At 31.9% G+C, this 20,368-nt stretch overlaps 1 protein-coding gene across 1 annotated transcript; it reads right to left on the bottom strand.

Moving 5' to 3' along the window:
* Positions 1-479: 479 nt before the first annotated feature.
* LOC147064719 (aldo-keto reductase AKR2E4-like) lies at positions 480-19,016 on the bottom strand. The gene is made up of 7 exons (XM_085958011.1): positions 18,899-19,016; positions 16,789-16,869; positions 6,807-6,980; positions 5,478-5,594; positions 4,210-4,377; positions 1,819-2,025; positions 480-822 (listed from the first exon to the last, which is right to left on the bottom strand). The coding sequence occupies exons 1-7, from the start codon at positions 18,950-18,952 to the stop codon at positions 640-642; spliced, it is 984 nt and encodes a 327-aa protein (XP_085814137.1). The 5' UTR covers positions 18,953-19,016; the 3' UTR covers positions 480-639.
* Between the last annotated feature and the right edge of the window lie 1,352 nt (positions 19,017-20,368).

Raw genomic sequence — 20,368 nt, forward strand, 5'->3', positions numbered from 1 at the left:
GATGTTTGGATATAATTATCGATGACACTGTTATCATGATGATTTAAACATAGGTACATAATATTATAATAGATTTTAAACAACCAAAGTAGGTATGTACGCTAAGTTGTAGAGACATTAAAATGTCGCATGCCCTGCACCCAAACATACATCGCAGTATACTAACCTGAAACTCTGCGATCAAACCTGTAAATACTTACCCACTATCCAGGGTGGATATAATGGTATATTATATTGTTCAGTGGTATTAAAATTGTGCACTGCGACCAATACACAGAGGCGCCACAGCCATATTGATTGCTTCAAATAAACTTGCAAGCTTATAATTTTTCTGCTAGGTCCATCCAGTAAGTATCCAAAATAGTCCAACAGTAATCCAAAGTAAAGTAATATGATAAGTATGTGGAATTTTACTTATTTAAAACATGGCTTATCTCGTATATATTATAATGTATGGAAACGAGTATCGGAAATCAAAATAGGTAGGTACGTAATGCTTTATTTTCGTGATGGAATATTTCATTCATACAACGAAATACGTTTAAAGAAAGTACATCAGTCAAATTTTACAAAATGCGGTGCTCTACTATTAAACAGTAATAAAAACATTTTCGTTGCTTGAACAAGAGTTACGTTGATTCATTCGAAGGGAAAGTATGGGCTATCTTTCCAGACTGCTACCGCAACGACTCGCTTGTCAAGGTTGAATTCGTCAATCTTCTTCACCTCTTCTGGAGTCAGCTTGAAGTCGAAGACGTCAATGTTTTGTTGGATGCGGTGAGGTGTGACTGATTTTGGAATGGGAACCACGCCGCTGTCGATCTGTAAATATGGCATAATATTATTAACCGTCTATTTGATCCACTTATTAATGCTGACTTGCAAATATCTTCAATTTCATTGTGATTAGGTACAACTAAACTATGTCCTCACAAAATTTAATTTATCAAGAGTAGAGTGTTCGTCTTTTGATTTTATCATCGTGTAAACAAGTCCGGTAGCAGACTTCTTCCAACGGTTATTCAGATAAACCTAAAAGTACGCTTGTCAACTTCTAAAATCGACGACTGAAAGCATTTGGGTAAATTACCCACTAGGCAATTTTGTTTCGCAAATCGCTAATCATTGATACATGCTGCCTACTAGTCACTAAAGATAACGAAATCTAACCATCATAAAATCATTTCATCGTACCCAATTGTTATTTTTTTATATTATTCAAATACATTTCGTTTCTGTTTTATCTAATTCCGAAAGTACAAGATTTTTTTTAACCCTGGTATTTCGATATCAATAAATACTGGAATCCTGGTTTTGTAATACCAGTATTACAGTCCCTTAATTTTACCGATTGGTCCCGTGTGAGGATGGTATATTATGGATATCCATTGGGCATCTGAAAATTAGTATTTAATTAAAGTAGGTACACAATCTTAATGAATGTACTTAATATAATTTATGCTCCCCGTTTTATTTAGTTATGGAACTTTTATCATCTGTATCACTCTGGATAAATCCAATGCTGGATGAACGCCCCTTTAAACTGATGCAATTCATCTTAGTACACCGTACCGATTGCATTGTCAAGTACCTTTACCCTTCGCAAGTTTTCTAAATCGTAGGTACCACAGAGATAACTAAACTGTGTCTTCTTTGGCTTTGGTTTCTACACTCTTGCTTGGTCTTTAATCAATTTTATAATGTATAAAGGAACACACTCTTTTTACCTCTCTATATAAAATTAATTACCACAGTTGTTATAATAGACTTTTCAAAAAATCCAACGTTAATGATGTAAATGTATAAAAATAGTCTTACCAAGTATCTGATGACAATTTGAACAGTGCTCTTCTTATACTTGTCTCCCATAGCTTTAAGAATTGGATCGTCCAAATGAGGAGCAGGCGTAGTTTGGTCCTTGGACCTTGATTCAGGCATGGATCCCAATGGAGAATAAGCTACCACCTGGATTCCCTTATCCTTGCAGTATGCAATCAGTTTCTTCTGGGTCAAGTTGGGGTTAACCTGGATATAAAAAAAGATTAAATAATATTAGGGCAATACTGTTTTTTGCGAACACGATACGACTATTTTCACGTTTCAAATTCTTTTTAATATAAATTCAATTTATCTCTTCAGATTAGAACTAAAATCTATATAATAATAATAATATAAAGATATTGGATGAAGTTTTCCTTCACTATTAATTAATAAATATATTTGTTTGAGATGTTGCGCATAAAACAATTGCAGTCTAAAATTGATATAGATCCGTGTATCTATCTTAGAGATGGCAATTATTAATATTTGTATACATACACACAAACAGATTGTCGATTTCTATTATAATGGAGAAAATTGCAAAAAAACTGTATTTGATTTTCTATGAACTTATTGAAATAAATTAAGTATACCTATACCTTATTTTATATAAATTTACTTGATCTAGATTTCTAGAAAATTACATATCTATTTAAAAAAAAAAAAAAAAACATGACATAAAAACTGCATAATACTGTGTATGGGATGTATCTATATCTAATTGACGTGGAGACCATTTTTTTAATCAAAATTTATACTTACCTACATACCGATTTTTTTTATTAATTTATTGATATATTTGAATATTCTGTTTTGATTAAATTAGGTACTCGCTCTATATATCTACATAATTTAATGATTTTACTTTATTTGTAACGTGACGTTAATTTAATAAGTTGCTACTTTGGTATATACTTTATACAATTAGTATTTTATTTGTAAAGGAAGGTTTTATTTAACTTACCGACTAAAACTAAATAATAAACTATACAGTTTACAAACGTTAGAAAAACGAGTAAGTGTATAGAAAATTATTTTGAGATTAATAATATACCGATGTATTAAGTTACTATAGATAAACGGGAAAAGGAAGTTAATATCGCCAGCCTAGTAAGTAGTTAACCGGTAGTTGAATATGTAAGCTTTCTATACCGAAATGTAAAAGTTAAAGTGAACTTTTAAAGCTCTATTTTAAATGTAGATATTACTATCGAAGTTGTAGAAGGTAAGTCCTGCGCTACGGTAAGAGAAATTATGCACTAAAAGCTTACAGTGCTATTTTCATAAGCTGCTGAAAGCGTCTTCGTTATATTTATGAGTTTCGCATTAATGATGGTTTATGTTTATATACTTACACATATATACTATCGTTCCGAAATAAATTGTAAATATTCAATGCCGTATTGTAAAACATATAATTATATAATATATCTTATTAAATAATTTGCAAATTTAAAACTGGTTAATAATAATTGTTATTCTACTAGCACAGTATCTAAATTATAGTAATACTTACAAAATATTAGCTTTTTTATTACTTCAGTCATCGTAGAAAAATGTGATGAAATACCAAAAATATAACTGATCTATTTGACCAACATTTTATTGTACCTATTATAAAAAGAAAACATTCCATATTTTCCCGTGAGCTGTATAAATACATAACACACACAAACTCGCGCGATGTTTTATATAACCACTGTGCTAATAATTGACCTATTAGTATGACCTTCCAGGAAAGAATACCAGTAAACCAAGTTTATAAACATTATTTAAATTATTTTTTTGTATATATTAATAACAGTGAAAGAGTCTATCATTATATAAAACACGCTGGAAACCTCAAACAAACTCAAAACAACGATTGCGAGACCTTTTTGATTTTCCATACTTATTTCGATAAAAATAATTACGATTGCATATTTAAAACTCCTTGAGGGACCAGGTGACAAATGTTGACGTTATCAAATGAATGGAAACGGACCGAGAAGTTCTGGGTATAGATCCACCAATATATATGTTGTTCGCTGAGTGAGGGCGCCACATGCCAGCGTTTGACATATCATTCAATACTTTTTATATTGTGATGTGCTTATTTCTAAATTCGAACACCTGACAATTTATCAATTTATGATGGTACATTATTAGTATCAAAACCAGAAAACTACAGCTCCTTGGCCCCATTATGATAGGAAAGTACCTATTCCCCAAAATGTTGTCCAACGAGGTATACTAATAGTCGCTGACCGTAGTAGCAATGGCCAATTTAAAATTTCATGGTTTTTGAACCTTTGTAATTTGTACGAGTAAAGCTCCACCGTAGTGTTTCAGAGAGAGCTGATAGAGCAAGAATTTACATTAACCATCCATCAAAAATATTTTGCTTACTTCGACTTGGTTGACTGCTGGCTTGACCTTCGCGGACTGAAGAAGCCTCTCTAGCTGCTTCTGATTGAAGTTAGAGACACCGATTGACTTGGCAAGACCCTGCACCTGTGCCTCTTCCATGCCCTTCCATGTATCTACATAATCCAGACTATTGAATGTTCCATTTTCCTGTAATGATAATAATAGAACATGTTACCTACATACATATAAAGTTCGGCGGAAATACGTGGCAGCGAACGACACAAGACCGAGAGAGTTGGAAGAAGCTTGGGGAGGCTTTCATCCAGCAGTGGATTGACCCCGACTGATGATGATTACCTACATACAATTAATATTAATAATTTTACAAAAGTCAGTCAATATTATTTATATTGTTTCATTGTTATACATAATAATGGTTCAGGGCGAGGGGGTCGAATTCAGGAAAAATATCAACCTGAAATTTTAGTTTGATTTGCCGTAATGATGTTAGAAAATTCCATAGCTAGTCGAAGACATTCTCGACCCCTTCGCTTCGATTCGAGAGATGGATACTTAACCTGCAGAAAAATCCACTTGCGAGGTACTCGTACCTATGACTACGAGTAATTGCGACCCACGAGAGGTTATTGTGTGCGCTTGGACAATGGATATTTGTATCGTCCGCGCAGTGCTGGCCTGTCTTTAAACATGGCGCTTGAACATATTAAAATATCACCGAATTTAGTAACAATATTCCATTTAACTTAAATAATTTATATTTTTTTCCTTTCAAGATCCATTATATCAGAAAGAAGGATGTTTAACAAGTGAAGTCATTATTACTAATTCGATATATTCTGGAATGCAGTTATATCTCCTCGGTATGACGAGATTGGCAACTTTTTTTATCTCAATGTAAAACTATTTCTTTTGTTGTAAAAACAAATATATATTTCTGATCCATTATATCGGATAGAGGGATGTTTAACAATTGAAGTCATTTTAATTACTTATTCGATATATTCTGGGATGCAGTTTTATCTACTCGGGATAACGAGATTGTCAATTTTTTTTATTTCAATATAAATCAATTTCTTTAGTTTTAAAAACAGATATATATTTCGATAGGTAACAAAATGTAAGTATCTTTCTCTATTGTTCCAATTATGGTATTACAGATTTATAAAAATGCTAACTCCCAAAACGCGGTATTAAAAAAAGGCGGGACTGGGTATGCTGTTCTCACTTACAGTAACTACTATTACTGGTGCATGGTCTATTGTTAGATAATACTAGAAAATACTTACATAAAAGCTAATTGGCCAATGGATGAGGTAAAGGTCTACATAGTCCAATCCAAGATTCTTGAGGGATTGTTTGAGGGCTGGAATTACTTGGTCTTGGGCGTGTTTATCGTTCCACAGCTGAAATTTAATTAGATAACTTATTAATATACAAAAATAACATAACTGAATCGATACTTTATTCCTAAAAATCCTAATGTCCTAGTTTACGTCAATAATCTTCACTTGTACAATACTATAAATTCTATTTTCAGCGGAGATTTTCTTCGACGCAAAAGACGCGACCGATTCGTCAGAAAAATTGAAAGGGGGCCTCCGAATTTTTCAAACCATTAGAACAGTTATTAAATTATAAGAAAATATTAAAAATATATTCGTAGGTATTTATTACAATATAATTAGTCACAATATCGCCCACCGTGGTCGCGCGGCTTAAGCGTTGGACTATAACGCCGTGGGTCCCAAGTTCTAATCCTGGGTCTGGCAAGTACCTACACATATTATTTTTCAATTAAATTTGTGTGTGAGTCAGGGTATGGACCTAATAGGTTGAGCAAGTGGCTGACATCCATTTCTCGTAAAAAACAAAATCTGTTAATACAAACCTCGACTCTGTGGAGGCCCATATGATCCTATTAGGATCGGACATGGTCGGAATAGTTGGTATAACATATGCAATGAATATAAAGTCACGAAAGCTACCTATTTGCTAAATACTGAATTGGTAGTGTGAAAAATTGTGTTTATTGTGATCTGTAAAAAAGGAGTCTACTTACTTACTTGAATAAATGTATAGGTACAAGTGCAATCAAACCATTTGTGTCTTATTTATAAAAAAATGATATAAAAACAATAATTTGGTCGAATGCATGGATTTATTTGGAAAATTTAAGCTTGATAGGTCATTTTTTTGCGTTGAGTCTCCACGTTACTGAATGTACCACTGTCTGTATTGAAAAATAGAGGTAACTTAATATTAAGTATATAAAATACAACGTTTATTGTTTGTTCGTTCCATGCAGTTTTGATTTTTTTTACTACATATTAATAACATTAATAACGTTTGCATATTTTGGATTCGATTTTAATTTAGTGGTCTTTTGTTTGACATTTACTCCTATTAGAATTATTTTCATATTGCCATATTGTATAACACAGATATTTTAATATTTAAAAACAATTACCTCTTATTATTTTTTAAATATCTAAGATAAATATACCCACGAAGCGACCCTGTGCGAAGCCGGGTACTTCAGGTAGTATATTATAAAATAATGAATAATATACCCAATGGGAAGAGAATATTAATTGACATCACTATTCAACTTTTACCTTAGTGGTGATAAAGACGTCTTCTCTTTTAACAGTTCCATCATCAATCTTGGCTTTAAGTCCACTGCCGACTTGTTTCTCAGTGCCGTAGATGGAAGCTGTGTCAATGTGACGATATCCTGCAGCCAGAGCTGCTTCCACAGCTTTTTGACTATCATCAGCACTGCTACCATTCTGTAAACAAGACCAAACACATTCATGATAAAGTGTGTACTATGTTGGTAGAGATCCACCAATAACAATACAGTGGATTGATATAGCATTTACCTTTTAGAATTCCATTCTACAATATCATATTAAAATGAAATGAACACATTAAAAGAGTGTACTTAACACGGTACTGCATAAGCCCAACATTGCAAAGGTTAATTGATCACTCAACATATTATAAACAATTAATATTTGGAGAATTTTAACATTGAAACAAACATTTGTTCAAAATATGTTCAAGTACTTAGTATTATCTAGTTCTAGTATAAACATAAGGTGTAATTAATAATCATGATCGGTTTCACCCGATTCAAAGGGATATTGTCAATAATACAGTTATGCGTCAATTACATTGAGCTACTTTACGAGTTGTTTGTTGGCGAATTTAATAGCGGGCGATTCAGCTACTGCGATTATGATGATGACACACAAAACTTTCCATTCGCTGAAATGCCACAAGCCAGCGACTATTTTGACAGAACGTAGTTCGTTTTTTTACCGGGAGGTTGCTACTGCGCTCTACTGCGCAGACGCAGTAAGCCCACACGCCGGCGTGTAGCGTGTAAAGTTGACCGGGTTTCAACTTTTCTCGGTAGAGTGTTTACAATCTGCTTGTTAGCTTGTTCGATGATTACACTGGGCGACTTTACAGGCAGATTGTAAATTCGCCAACAAACAGCTCGTAAAGTAGCTCAATTTAATTGACGCTTTATTATTTTAAGCAAATTTTAAAAGGTTGACCAAATGTTCTGTAACGCTAATCTTTTTTATTTTTTGTACGAGACAGTAAGGTTTGCCGTACTGCATTAATTATTTTTTAATGGTTCAATTCTTGATGGAAATACATTGTATTAATTAAGTATTTATGAGGTATCCAAAAATGTATGCGCATTCCCCTGGAAAGATATCAATACATTACAATAAGACGAATCTCCGCACTTTTCATGCCTAGAATTGTCTTGGCCCTTAGGATAAATAAGGGATTTAAATCCCTCCGCGGATAACTGGGCACTAATTTTCATAATGAAAAAGAATCATCAGGATCTTGAGGATCATGGCCAGGTTGGATTTAATAAATAAGTTCGTTACTACGAGTAGCTACCTACTCCATAATATTATGCAAATATTTTATTCCCTTTGAAATGACACTAAACTGCCACGGGTGGTTTACGTAATAGGTACTTGAAAAAATTCACACTGCAATGGCGTAATAGCAATACCCCCCAAACATGCAAATTATCAGAATGATTTTATGCATTGGAATTGAAAGCCAATAAACTATACCTTAGGCTTAGACAAATAAAAGCACGGCAAAAAAAATGATTTATAATTCCCCAGTACCCATTTTAGAAAAATTTCTTAGATTTTAATTTCTAACAAAAAAAATTCGAAACACTTATATCGGGTTTTTTTTAGAAACCCAATCCCTAATGGAACTGTCTAAAAATTTTCAGTGTCCATCCGAATTCCGGAGTGGTGTAGGTCATGGCTGGGGAGGCCTGACAGGGCTCTAGCCTGGGGCCCCGGGCTGTGGGGGGCCCGGCGTGTCGGGTTGATCAGATAAATGAGATAAACACACATCATAAATTAGCTTTAATAGTAAAAAAAAAGTCGGCTGCGGCGCTATTATACTTCATGACCATGAATATTTTAAATTATATAATTGTGCAATATATTTTCTGATTATTATGTGTCGATACTTGACAGCTCCATTATTAAATTAGATGTATTAAAAATCGATAATAATTCACCGTATAAGTACCCTTAATTGTAACTAAAACACAATTTGAAAAACGTTAATGTAGTGTTTCACACTGCCTTTAATCTTGGCGGTAGGTAGGGGGCCAGTCAAATATCCTAGCCTGAGGGCCCGTTTAAGGGGTTTGTGGGGCGGGGCCATGGTGTAGGTATACCGAGTGCAATAGACAAAATACCGATAAACGAGAAATTTGGCTGTATTGTAGGTTTTGGTTTGTGTATAAATTAAATGCAATAATACTTTTTTTTGACCATTTTCAATTAAAATTTGAAACCTGAATATTAATAAACCATAAATTGACGATAAACATTCGGCGAAAAGAACGACTACACCCACTATAGTCGGTGGTGGTGTAAATCAAAAACATTTTTTTCAGTGGTATTCAGCATAAATATTGTAGCTCTCTAGACCAAGCGGGTAGCACAGCCGATATTATTTGAGTAATGTTTTAGCATACTAGGCGCACATGTCCAGCATGGTCGCTGTTAGTCACTTCCAATCCGCCTATCGCTGATGACACGTTCAACGGTTACTGCCACTATGCCTCCAATTTAGTAAAAACTAGGAGAAACTGTACAAATGTGCAGCCGTGTATTGTGAAAATATGTAAAAATAATTATATGAAGAAGAAAAAGAGCCTTTGGGACTAATTTACTTTCTCCTCTTTGGGCCCCCCAATATTAAATCCTGAGTGCGCCACTGCGTAATAGTATGTAGGTACCTACTTGTATACCAATAATAAATTATTGTAATTATGTTGTGTCTTACTATTCTTACTGTGTCTAACATTATTATAGTATTTGTATTTATTAAGTTCATTTTTATTACGGATAGCAACGTCGTTCGAATTAAATTGTTTGGTATAATACCTACAATAATTATTTGGTTTCAATATTATAATAATTTTACAATTTACTTTATAAAATGAGTAATACTGCCATCTCTCGTTAATATTAGAAACTGTTTACTGCTTAAGAGGCGCTCTACATTGCTTGAAATTGGGATTTCACATTATTATTACCTGAATTCTGAGCATATTGCAGAGTATTGGCTACAGTTATTATAATGTTAAAATCATGAAGTATCATTTCAGTAGCATTTTATTGAAGAAACAAAAGTTAATTACATTTTTTTTATATTGCAGCTACGGAAAATAAAAATGCTCTAATGTCAAGCAGCGCCAGGCGGGGAAGTATGTCTACTGATTATTACAATATAGTGTTGGAATCAGTGTTGCCAACCGTACTATAATTATAGTATTTGTACTATAATTTTGGTCCGCGTACTATGTACGATATAAAATAGGTATAGTATGCCCAAAATACTATAATTTTGAAAATCGTACTATAATTTTATATAAAAGTACTATAATTCTGCATTTGCCATTTCGCAATCGAGTGGTCTTCGAAAATTTGGAAATCTGCGGCCCGCGGCGAAATTTTTCCCAAAAAAAACAAGCCGACCACGAAAAATCGGGAACTTGCGGCCCGCGACGAAATTTTTTTCCTAAAAAAAACAAGCCGACTATAAAAAATCGGGTACCTGCGGCCCGCGACGAAATATTTTTTCTAAAAAAAAACAAGCCGACCATGAAAATTTGGGAACCTGCGGCCCGCGACGAAATATTTTTCCTAATAAAAACGAGCCGACTATGAAAAATAGGGAAAATTTTCATTTTCAACAGATGACAACGCGTACTATATTTTATCTCCAAATACTATAATTTTGGAGGCTCTGTACTATAATTCCACTTTTAAAATATGGCAACACTGGTTGGAATAAATCGCCAGTGTTGGTTATTTGTGAAGTATCCAGCCACACCGAGGACGCTTTGGAGATCAATATAATAATATAATATTAAATTTATCTTACATAGCAATAATAACGTACCCAGACCATTCGATTTTTCAAGTAGGTATACAATATCCCAAATGAACCTAATAATTATTATTCCAACAACAGTAAAATTAATCTTAAAACGATACATCAGTGAAACGGCAAATAATTTTCAACTATAGGTGCGATGAAATTTTTGACTCGCTGGCATTCGGAGAGCGTACGTCGAGGTGTCAATACGTCAATTTGTTTCGTGATGGCGACAGGGGTATTAATTCTTAAATCGTGCAAAGATGAATAAAAACGTTACCCATTTACTTGAAAAAGAAAACATGTCAATGAATATATTATTATTGTTACTAATAGAACAATAAACAGAACATTAAATGGACGCATGTTGGATACATAATATGACAAATTATATTTCGTTCGGCATGCGTCATTTGCACTCGCGACCCGCAATCCGCGCATCGCCTAGCCACGATCTTTTTAGACCATGCCTCAACAGAGGTATAGCCTTAAATAATGCTAACTGTACCTTAATAATATATAGTAAAAATTCAAAATTGGAAGGAACAAACAAACACACACACTATTTTATGTTACTTATATTTATTATTATAAGTAATGTTATGAAGACAATGGGGATTAATGATACCAGGGGCATCTGGCGACAGAATATAACGTAAATGCAATATACATTTTAAGGGGGATCACATCAAAAAATGTGATTTCATAGAGACATCTATTATCCGAATTGCAAAGCGAATGTAATAGAATGTGGTTCATGCACAGCGACATTCGCACATGTATAGGTAGATGTCGCGCCATTTCCATTATGCGATATCATGCATCGGGAATTTATAGCAATATCACCTTTATTGTAATGGCGTTAGAATAGTGTTTCCAATGTCAATGTTCATTTAACATTTAACCGAATCCGTTCGAACCGAACCGTTCGGCAGACCCGACTAAAAGCATCGGGAATTTATAGCATTATCACCTTTATTGTAATTATATTAACCAAATTCTAAAAACCGGTGTTATAATTTTATTATAGTTATTATTTTTAAACAATAGATACATTTATATAATATATTGCATTTTCTTTTAATCAGACTCTTCATATTTTGTCATATTATTATTAAAATACTGACATTAGTTTATGATACTGACCATAGACTTGGTAACAATAATTATATTAATGTACCTAATTGTATTATAATCCAGATTCTGGATTTAATAGTTATTTTAATTAATATTACATCTTGTCTATGGCCTTTACTATAATACAATACATAACCTAAAAATGTGTGTAACGTGTGTATACCTAAATACGTTTTTGTTTATAAAAAAGGTGTTTTAAATTAAACAATACTTGTCTGAATCACTAAAAAGATTTTTTTATATATTTCAAATACGATCTGACAATTAAAAAAAACTTTTGTAAAGTGTGCATTCGTTGAAGACATTATACCACTTCCATGCTACGGACTCGCCGGCGGGTCGCAACGTGACACACCGCTAAGCTATAGACTCGCCGGCGTGACGCTACGTTTTCTCCACAGAAAACACTGTTTTATTTAAATCTCAATATTTATATCATAGCGACATAAGTTATACAATCGATATACTAAAACGAAATACTGAGGCCAAGCCGATAAAATGGATGGTTTACACTGCTATAGATCTACCATCATAAATTGGCGTTTCAGCGAGGGCGCTAGTATGACATTGAGAATTTTACCATAACTAACAAAAAAATAGTAATTTATAATTTATTATTGGTAGTAGATATCTGTACAAATATTATGCAATCCATAATTCGAGAAACATGTTGTAAAATTAAATGGCATTTATAACAATAAGATATATGAAACTTGTCGGAATCATAGTAAAAAATAATATTATTTAGATTAGGTATTTAGAACGTGATGTTAACCTCATTTTTTGTCTGCTGTACCGACAGTATGTCCTATTCTTGCACATCACTAGTTTAAAGACAGTTATTCCACTTGAATGTCTGAGCTTGGCAGGTACATTATTCTATATAATAGGTATGCATAATATAGTTATTATATAAGTTTGAAAAGGTTTTTGTAAGATCAGCCAACGCTCCGATTGGTATAATCTTCTATTTCGAGGGCTGTCACGGAATCTAAATCTGAACGGCAAAGAAACGAGACATTACAGTTAGGCATTGCAATACCGGTATCCCAGTATTTTTCATTACTGAAATATCGGTTTTGAAAATCAGACAATATCGATATATTCGTTATTGAACGTGGATATAAAATGTATAAAGGTTTAACAGTATTTCCGTTGACCTTCGACTTTGGTAACCAGTAAAGACACATGCAGATTTGCGAAATATATTTATATTATACCTACCTTCTTCCCTAATTTTAAATGTTATCCAAATATTTTCGTCAATTTCGTTACCTTACTTTGAAAAGGTTCTAACTGACATTTTGGCCTAAAATGACTTTCTGGTAGGAAAAGGTTCCATTAGCCATATTCTATCATGTGTTCATTTAAGTCATCTATTGTCAAATATGGAAATTAGCAGTATGCCGGAGTTCTAACTACATGTCTCTAAAAGAAGATATAGATTGATGTATTAATTCTTGTCGACATATTACGGTTTTTACTGTTTCAGAGAAATAACATGTTTTGGAACGACCGTTATTTTAGTAGGTATTTATATATTTTTTAATATGGGGGCCCTTGTCAGCGCGGGACCTACTCATGTGCGCACTCAAAGTACTAGTAAAACCGCCGCTGGATAAGCAAAGGTTCTCTTGGTTACGCAACCGAATAACAAGATCGAATGAAAAAAATATACTAAAATAATGTTGCGATATTTTTTTTATTACCTATGTAAATTCAAACTAAACTGGTTTTTTAGACCCGTAAATAATCAAAACGCCAAGGAAAAGTATTGGTTAATAATAATAATCTATTGGTCATTCACCTTTATAATCGGATGTTCTCACACATCAAGATTTACGTTAAGTTTAATAAAAGAGTAAGAGTTGCACAAACAACCGCATAGCGATAAGCGTTGATACCTACTTAATTTGAGTTCAACTTTATAACTGATATTATTATCTTTGTACCTAGTTATATATTTTATTTCTAAATTAAAAAATACCTATGTCATTGTGAAATACTTTAGGAAACATACGTATTAGAAAAAAATCATAGAAAAAAAAGTTAGGACATGTGGGACTCAAACATTATATATTTTAACTGTCCGGCGAATGCTCTAGCTCCCCAGAGCGTTATGGTTCATGCGAATCAAACCTAATATAAACGTGCTTTTGGGGTATTCGAACCTTCGCCAAGGTAGAGTGGTTGCCTTTGTAATTAAATCAAGGTAGGTAATTAGGTATATATTACCAACGAAACTTATAGACGGAGTTAGATAGTGAGCCAAATTTATTTATAACGTCTTTATATTACAAAGGTATACATGTTAACAAAAGGGGGGACATGCTCGTCGAAGGTCAAAATTGAGTTTTTATTGTATTTTCAAACCATGATCCTGGACACTCCTTAAACGTTGTAGATAATCTATTTATATAATTTTGAAGCCTCATTATCCTTAATATTTATTTTAAACATTTGATGACTGCATAAAGTATTTTTATTATATAAAATAGTATTCTTTTAAACCTCTCGCTCTAATGTTTTAGAATATAGTCATATTTCAGTACATAAATGTGCAGTGGTGTTAAGATTTTTTACATTTATTAATTTTTAAACGCATTTATAAAACCATCAGTATAATTTATGTCGACATTATTATAGTTAAATATTTACGATAAAAAATTATATTGATAATCTCTGTGATCCCAAATTTGACAAGAATTAGGCATTTTATTATTTAAAAAATCGGCAAGATTAACACATTTGAAGATGATTCTAAAGATACTTATTATAAGCTATGTCTTTGACCATTCAAGTGTGATAAACATCTTATGAATAATGATTGCTTTATAATAATTATTGACCTAAGAATAAGGTAGTGTTTTTTTGAAATACGCCATTTCTTTTGTCATTCCCTAGTGGTTAAGCTACAACATACGGCCGTAGCCATAAATTGACAAACTATAATTATTTTATTTAAAATTTAATTTCAATTGATACCTATAGCTTTTTTTTTGGTCTGCAATTTAAAATTAAATTATAAACAACTAACTTATTAGATAATGTCTATATTATAGATCTACCATCATAAATTGGCATTTCAGCGAGGGCGCTAGTATGACATTGAGAATGTTGCCATAACTAACAAAAAATGGTAATTTATAATTTTTTATTGGTAGTAGATATAGGTACAAATATTATTAAAATAAAAAATTAACACAATCAAAATAAAAACGTGTTACTTCTTTTATAACCATGAGGAAGAAATGCATAGTTGGAAAAATCAGAAATTGGAAAATATAAAGTAGTATTGTGTATATTTTAGTCATGGAAAAAAATATAATAAAAAAGCGAAAGTAAATTAAATTAACTCTAAAGACAGTAAAATAGTATCAACATAAATGGAATTTTAAATGAAACCCGATAACTATAAATTACACAAACAATGTAGAAATTATATAACTACTATAATGGTTCAATTCCAGATAGACTATCATCCGATTCTGTGTCACTCTTAGGACCATTTACAGTAAAAATAAAACCAGTCGAGGTCATATTATGGAATTCAAACTTGTAAATGTCAGTTTAATTAATACACTAAATTTCTTCATAAATCCGTTTACATACACAAATAATAAGTAAGTATTCATTTATATTGCTATCCGACATTAATTTTTATTTATATCATAACTTTGAACAAAACTAACAAAAATAAGAAATTACTTGCGTTGTAATATAAATGCAACTTGGTAACACTGAACAACTGTCATGGCGACTTGCCGTTGTATTCCATTATCGATATAAATAATCATTTCGTTTTGTCCTTTTCGTCATCGCAGAATTGCCATACTTTTAGAATGATGTCTATGACATTTCCACGAGCTGTTTTAGAACTACTTGCCATTATGCACTATACTTATTTCTTCTGTATTTTCAAAAACAAAATATATACTTACCCCGAATCCTGCACACTGACGTTTCAAAATGTAAACATTTGACTCAGTCTGGAATAAATTTGTCATAACGCCCAATCGCCCGGAGTTATTTTCGGATGTCTACATTAATTTCTTCGTGGAGACATAATTCGTTGTTGATTATATTAAAATATAGCTTACTTTAAATACTTACCAAATAATTGGTGCTAAGTAGCTATCGAATAATGTCAAATATTAAAAGGTCACATTCGTTTATTAATAATCTAAAATGCTCTTTATGTTTTCAAATGTACAAACAATAAAAATCTTGCGAACAAGAAAAATAGCGTACCTACCTAAATTAGCAACAAACACTCATTCGATTATAAAATACTATATCAAATATAAAATTATGTATTAGGTACATTCCTTATTTAAGGAAAAAGCTTTTTTCACTTGTTGATCTCTTTTTTTTATTAGGTAGGTATATTTTATTTATCAACACTAAATATAATGTGATTTTGATATTTTGACGCCATGAGAGCTAAATAATAGCAAGCGCAATCCATAATTCGAGAAACATGTTGTAAAATTAAATGGCATTTGTGACAAATTTATCCTCGATAGACAGTTTTAGTTTCAAATTCGACCGGCTGCCAATTTACGATGGTAGACCTATAGGTGGCAATTTATAAAACTAGATGTGTATTTAGGGACCTATACTATACATACATACAATTATTATGGCTTAATTAATGTGCATAGGGTGTGCATAATATTATGATTGGAAATATACTTCTGTAATTATTATTTCTCAATTTTGATTTGAGAATTTTATATTCTCTAAGTTGAATTTTTTGTTGGAATTAGTAATTATTCGCAATAATGAGATATTGATCGACAGTTTAATAGATGAATGCACTCATCCGGACAGTGAAATACTTTTTTCAAATCCTACATGGTTTGTTAGTGTATACTGCATAGGTATGTTTCTGAGTTTTTTTTAGAAATATATATGTTCAATAAACCGTATATTATAAATTAAATCATATTATATTCAGTGTTAATTAAAAAATGAAGATAATTAAAGTAATAGAATAATGTAATTTACCAGCCATGTTCCCAAGCCCAGGACTGGAAAATCCTTGCCGTCGTTTAGCTTGACTGTGGTTGCCTTTCCGGAAGCCACATTCTGTGAACAAAGAACAAACATAAAATAATTTTTACAATAAGAATTTAAAAAAAAACTTTCGATTGTGTCGTCTATTGTTTGCACGGATATCAATCAGCCGGTCACACACGCCGCGTAACTGCGGTTAATTATTGTACTCTGGAATTTGTGTGGGTATTGCAAAATATTTATTTTTTAATAAATAAATATTACACGTTGATAAAAATTCAAAATTACTCATTTAGAGAGGGATTCCTCAATGACAAAATGACCCACGTAAAAGACTAACATAAATATTATTGCTATTACGATATGATTTTATAAAATAAGTCACGTTTTGCCAGACTGCATCAAATAAATTAGCTAAATAATAATATGTGGTTATTGTTATCCAATTTATAATTAATCCAAAACTCATTGAAAATAGGTACCTACCTAATACAACCGCTTAGCAATTCAACTTTTGCCACATTTTGTGTTATTCTAATTATCAAATTCTAGTGACATAAGAAGACAACTTTTTTTTGTAAAAATAATTTAGGGTACTAGTTGCAAAGTCTATTATCTCTATAACCTATACAAGGATATTCGCTCGAAGATCCTCTTGTCGTATAATAATAACTAGAATAGTTTATTAAATTTGATAGGTACATAAACGTATTACTATTAATAAATAATAAATACCTACGAATGGTAAAATACGATGATCCCAAATTTGATGTTATTCTATATGTTGTTATTATATAAAAAAATGATGTATGACATAAAATATGGCTGCTGGATGTTACCAACTTTGTACACATTGTACGATTTTAACCCAAGTTTACTAGTAATAAAAAATACATAGGTATGAAAAGAACACCATTCTTAAAAAATATGACTAAAATATATGTGGGGGTTACCGAATTTGAAATTGATACCTTCAATTATACATTTGTGTAGAATTATTTTTCTTTTTAAAATACCAAAACTGGGTCGTATTAAGTGGTTTGCTGAAATAAATCTCATTTTTGTATGAATGAAATACCAATGGATTAAAAAAAACACAAGCATTCCTTTCCAGTTTGTTGTTTTTTGCGGAAAACAATATATTTTCTGATAAAATCGCTATTAAAAATATATATTACGATGTCAACATTTAAATTAAATTGACTTAAAATGAAATTGAATTTTAATTAATATTTTTAATTGTTAGTAGGTACCTACTTCGTCATCTCTATTTAATGTTGTGTTTTTTCTTTAATTGTATTAATTGTCAATTTTTTATGCAAATATTATATTAATTAAAATAAAATACAATAATTAGTACTTATTACATATAGGTACTTACTTTAATAATTATTATGACCGGTTTCGCTTCAATGCAATGAGTTTTTATCAACTGATACAAAATACTATACGTACTCGTACAAATAAATTGATGATATGGATAGTAATTAAATTAATGTTTTCTGAAAGGCGAGGTAAATTTTGTAATTCTAAATTGATTTAGTTTTGAACAATGAAGTTATTGGATTTTTGCATTTAATTATTGTCCATATTAATAATATGTTCAATGAATAATTTTCTTTATAATACATTTTGTTAGTATACATTGAAGTAAGATTGTAGGTATTTATAGTTCATATCAGTTGATAATTTCCCATTGATGTGGACGAAACCTGTTCTGATAATTATTGTGTAGTAATGTCGAACGTATATGTACTATATTATACTAAATATTGTGTTATATTTTAATTGATTAGTTGGATCATTTAAATATCTCACTATGTGTTTTTTTTTAAATTATTTTTGTTATTATCATGTGAAAAAATATAACATTGATAATCTATCAACCATTTACAAAAAAATGGGATATTTCGATAATATAGAATTATTAAGTACTTATATTATTTTAACTTTGTGTACAATACGTTGGCATACATTGTCTTGAAAAGTCACATTAAAAATAATAATACCGATTATCTAAACCACTACAAAGAAAATGTCTAATTTATATTGTCTTAAAAAATAGTTATCTGACCATTAAACAAATATGGTAGGTACTTACCGCTCTAACAATACTGACGCAAATGACGAAAAGGAAAGTAACCAATTTATTCATGATGGAGGTTTCTGTTCTTCTTATTAGAGACACTACTGCAGCAGGACAAAGCAGCAGAGAGACCAAACTAAACCTGGTGTAGACCTGCTATTTATTGCCTCCCAGAGACGATCTTGTTGATTGTTCATCTACTCACACCGGTTGACCTCGAAGGATTTGAACAGAAGAGTTAAACTATGCACTGATATTACAACACATTTTTATAATATTATTATGGTGTAGTTATTTTATATTGATTAAGTTGTTTTAGTATCGATGGCTGAAGGATGTAATACATATTTGAGAATATCGAGGAAAACAAAAATATCATAATCTTTTGTTATATTTTGTCGCTACTGACGCGTTGTGCATATTCTTCTTTCTTTTGACCATGTCCGATCCTAATAGGATCATATGGGCCTCCACAGAGTGGAGGTTTGTATTAACAGATTTTTATTTTTACGAGAAATGGATGTCAGCCACTTGCTCAACCTATTAGGTCCGTACTCTGACTCATACACAAATTGAAAAACAATTTGTGTACTTGCCAGACCCAGGATTCGAACCTAGGACCCTCGACACTATAGACCGGCCCTTAAGCCACGCGGCCATCGTGGGTGTATGGGTTGTGCATATACACAACGGTTAAATGTAAATTGTACGTAAACATTTCACCGTGGCACAATTTGCCGTGAGCTTTCTTATCCGAAAGAGATCACAGTATACTATACGGTCTCCAATTTTATTAGATTCAATATGAACATTAATTCAATTTTCATAGCTGATTTTGGCAAAATTCATGAATTCAAGAATGAAAACCTAACCTAAACAAACAAATATTCCAGTATATCGGCTATTTTAAAAATATGTTTTCTGCTGGCTTCCTGTCTACCGACAGAATCGTGTTTAATTCTATGTCAGCACTATACGACACAAAGAGGTTGGACGGTCTTTAATATACGGCCATATATTTCCGATGCAACATTTCACAGTGAAGTGTGATACGGTGAACTGCATACGTACAAGTTTCCGGACACGATACACAACACCCCAAGGCCAACCATAGACAGGCCGGGTACTAAATTTCGTTGGTAGTGCTAGTTATTGCTTAACTTCGAATGCAATGCGGCTATGCAGTAAACAATGACATATTAACAGTAAATGAATAATATCGATATTATATTTGGTTCAAATCAATTAACGTATTATTACCATGTATTTCTATATGAAACAATCAGCATTTCCCACGAACACTTTACCATATTTCACATGAAGTATGAGCAATAACTAGCACTACGACCAACATTTGCAGTTTCATTTAACGGCCTGACCATAATGGACCTTGACAGTACCCGTGTATGACTAAACTTAAGATATATCTTAATCTTTACGTGGTCGTAGGGTACATACTCGTACATACCTATGGATTCAATAAGG

This window comes from Rhyacophila brunnea, unplaced genomic scaffold (genome assembly GCF_057557595.1).
Source record: "Rhyacophila brunnea isolate RB1 unplaced genomic scaffold, BYU_Rbru_1.0 scaffold_7, whole genome shotgun sequence".
NCBI lineage: Eukaryota > Metazoa > Arthropoda > Insecta > Trichoptera > Rhyacophilidae > Rhyacophila > Rhyacophila brunnea.

Bases quoted from the DNA above. Each gene is read 5' to 3' on its own strand.
- LOC147064719 (XM_085958011.1), bottom strand. From the start codon at position 18,952: ATGAATAAATTGGTTACTTTCCTTTTCGTCATTTGCGTCAGTATTGTT. The intron at 5,595-6,806 runs GTAAAAGTTGAA...ATTAAATTTCAG, and splicing joins ACGTCTTTATCACCACTAAG to CTGTGGAACGATAAACACGC. The intron at 823-1,818 runs GTAAGACTATTT...CCATATTTACAG, and splicing joins AAATTGTCATCAGATACTTG to ATCGACAGCGGCGTGGTTCC.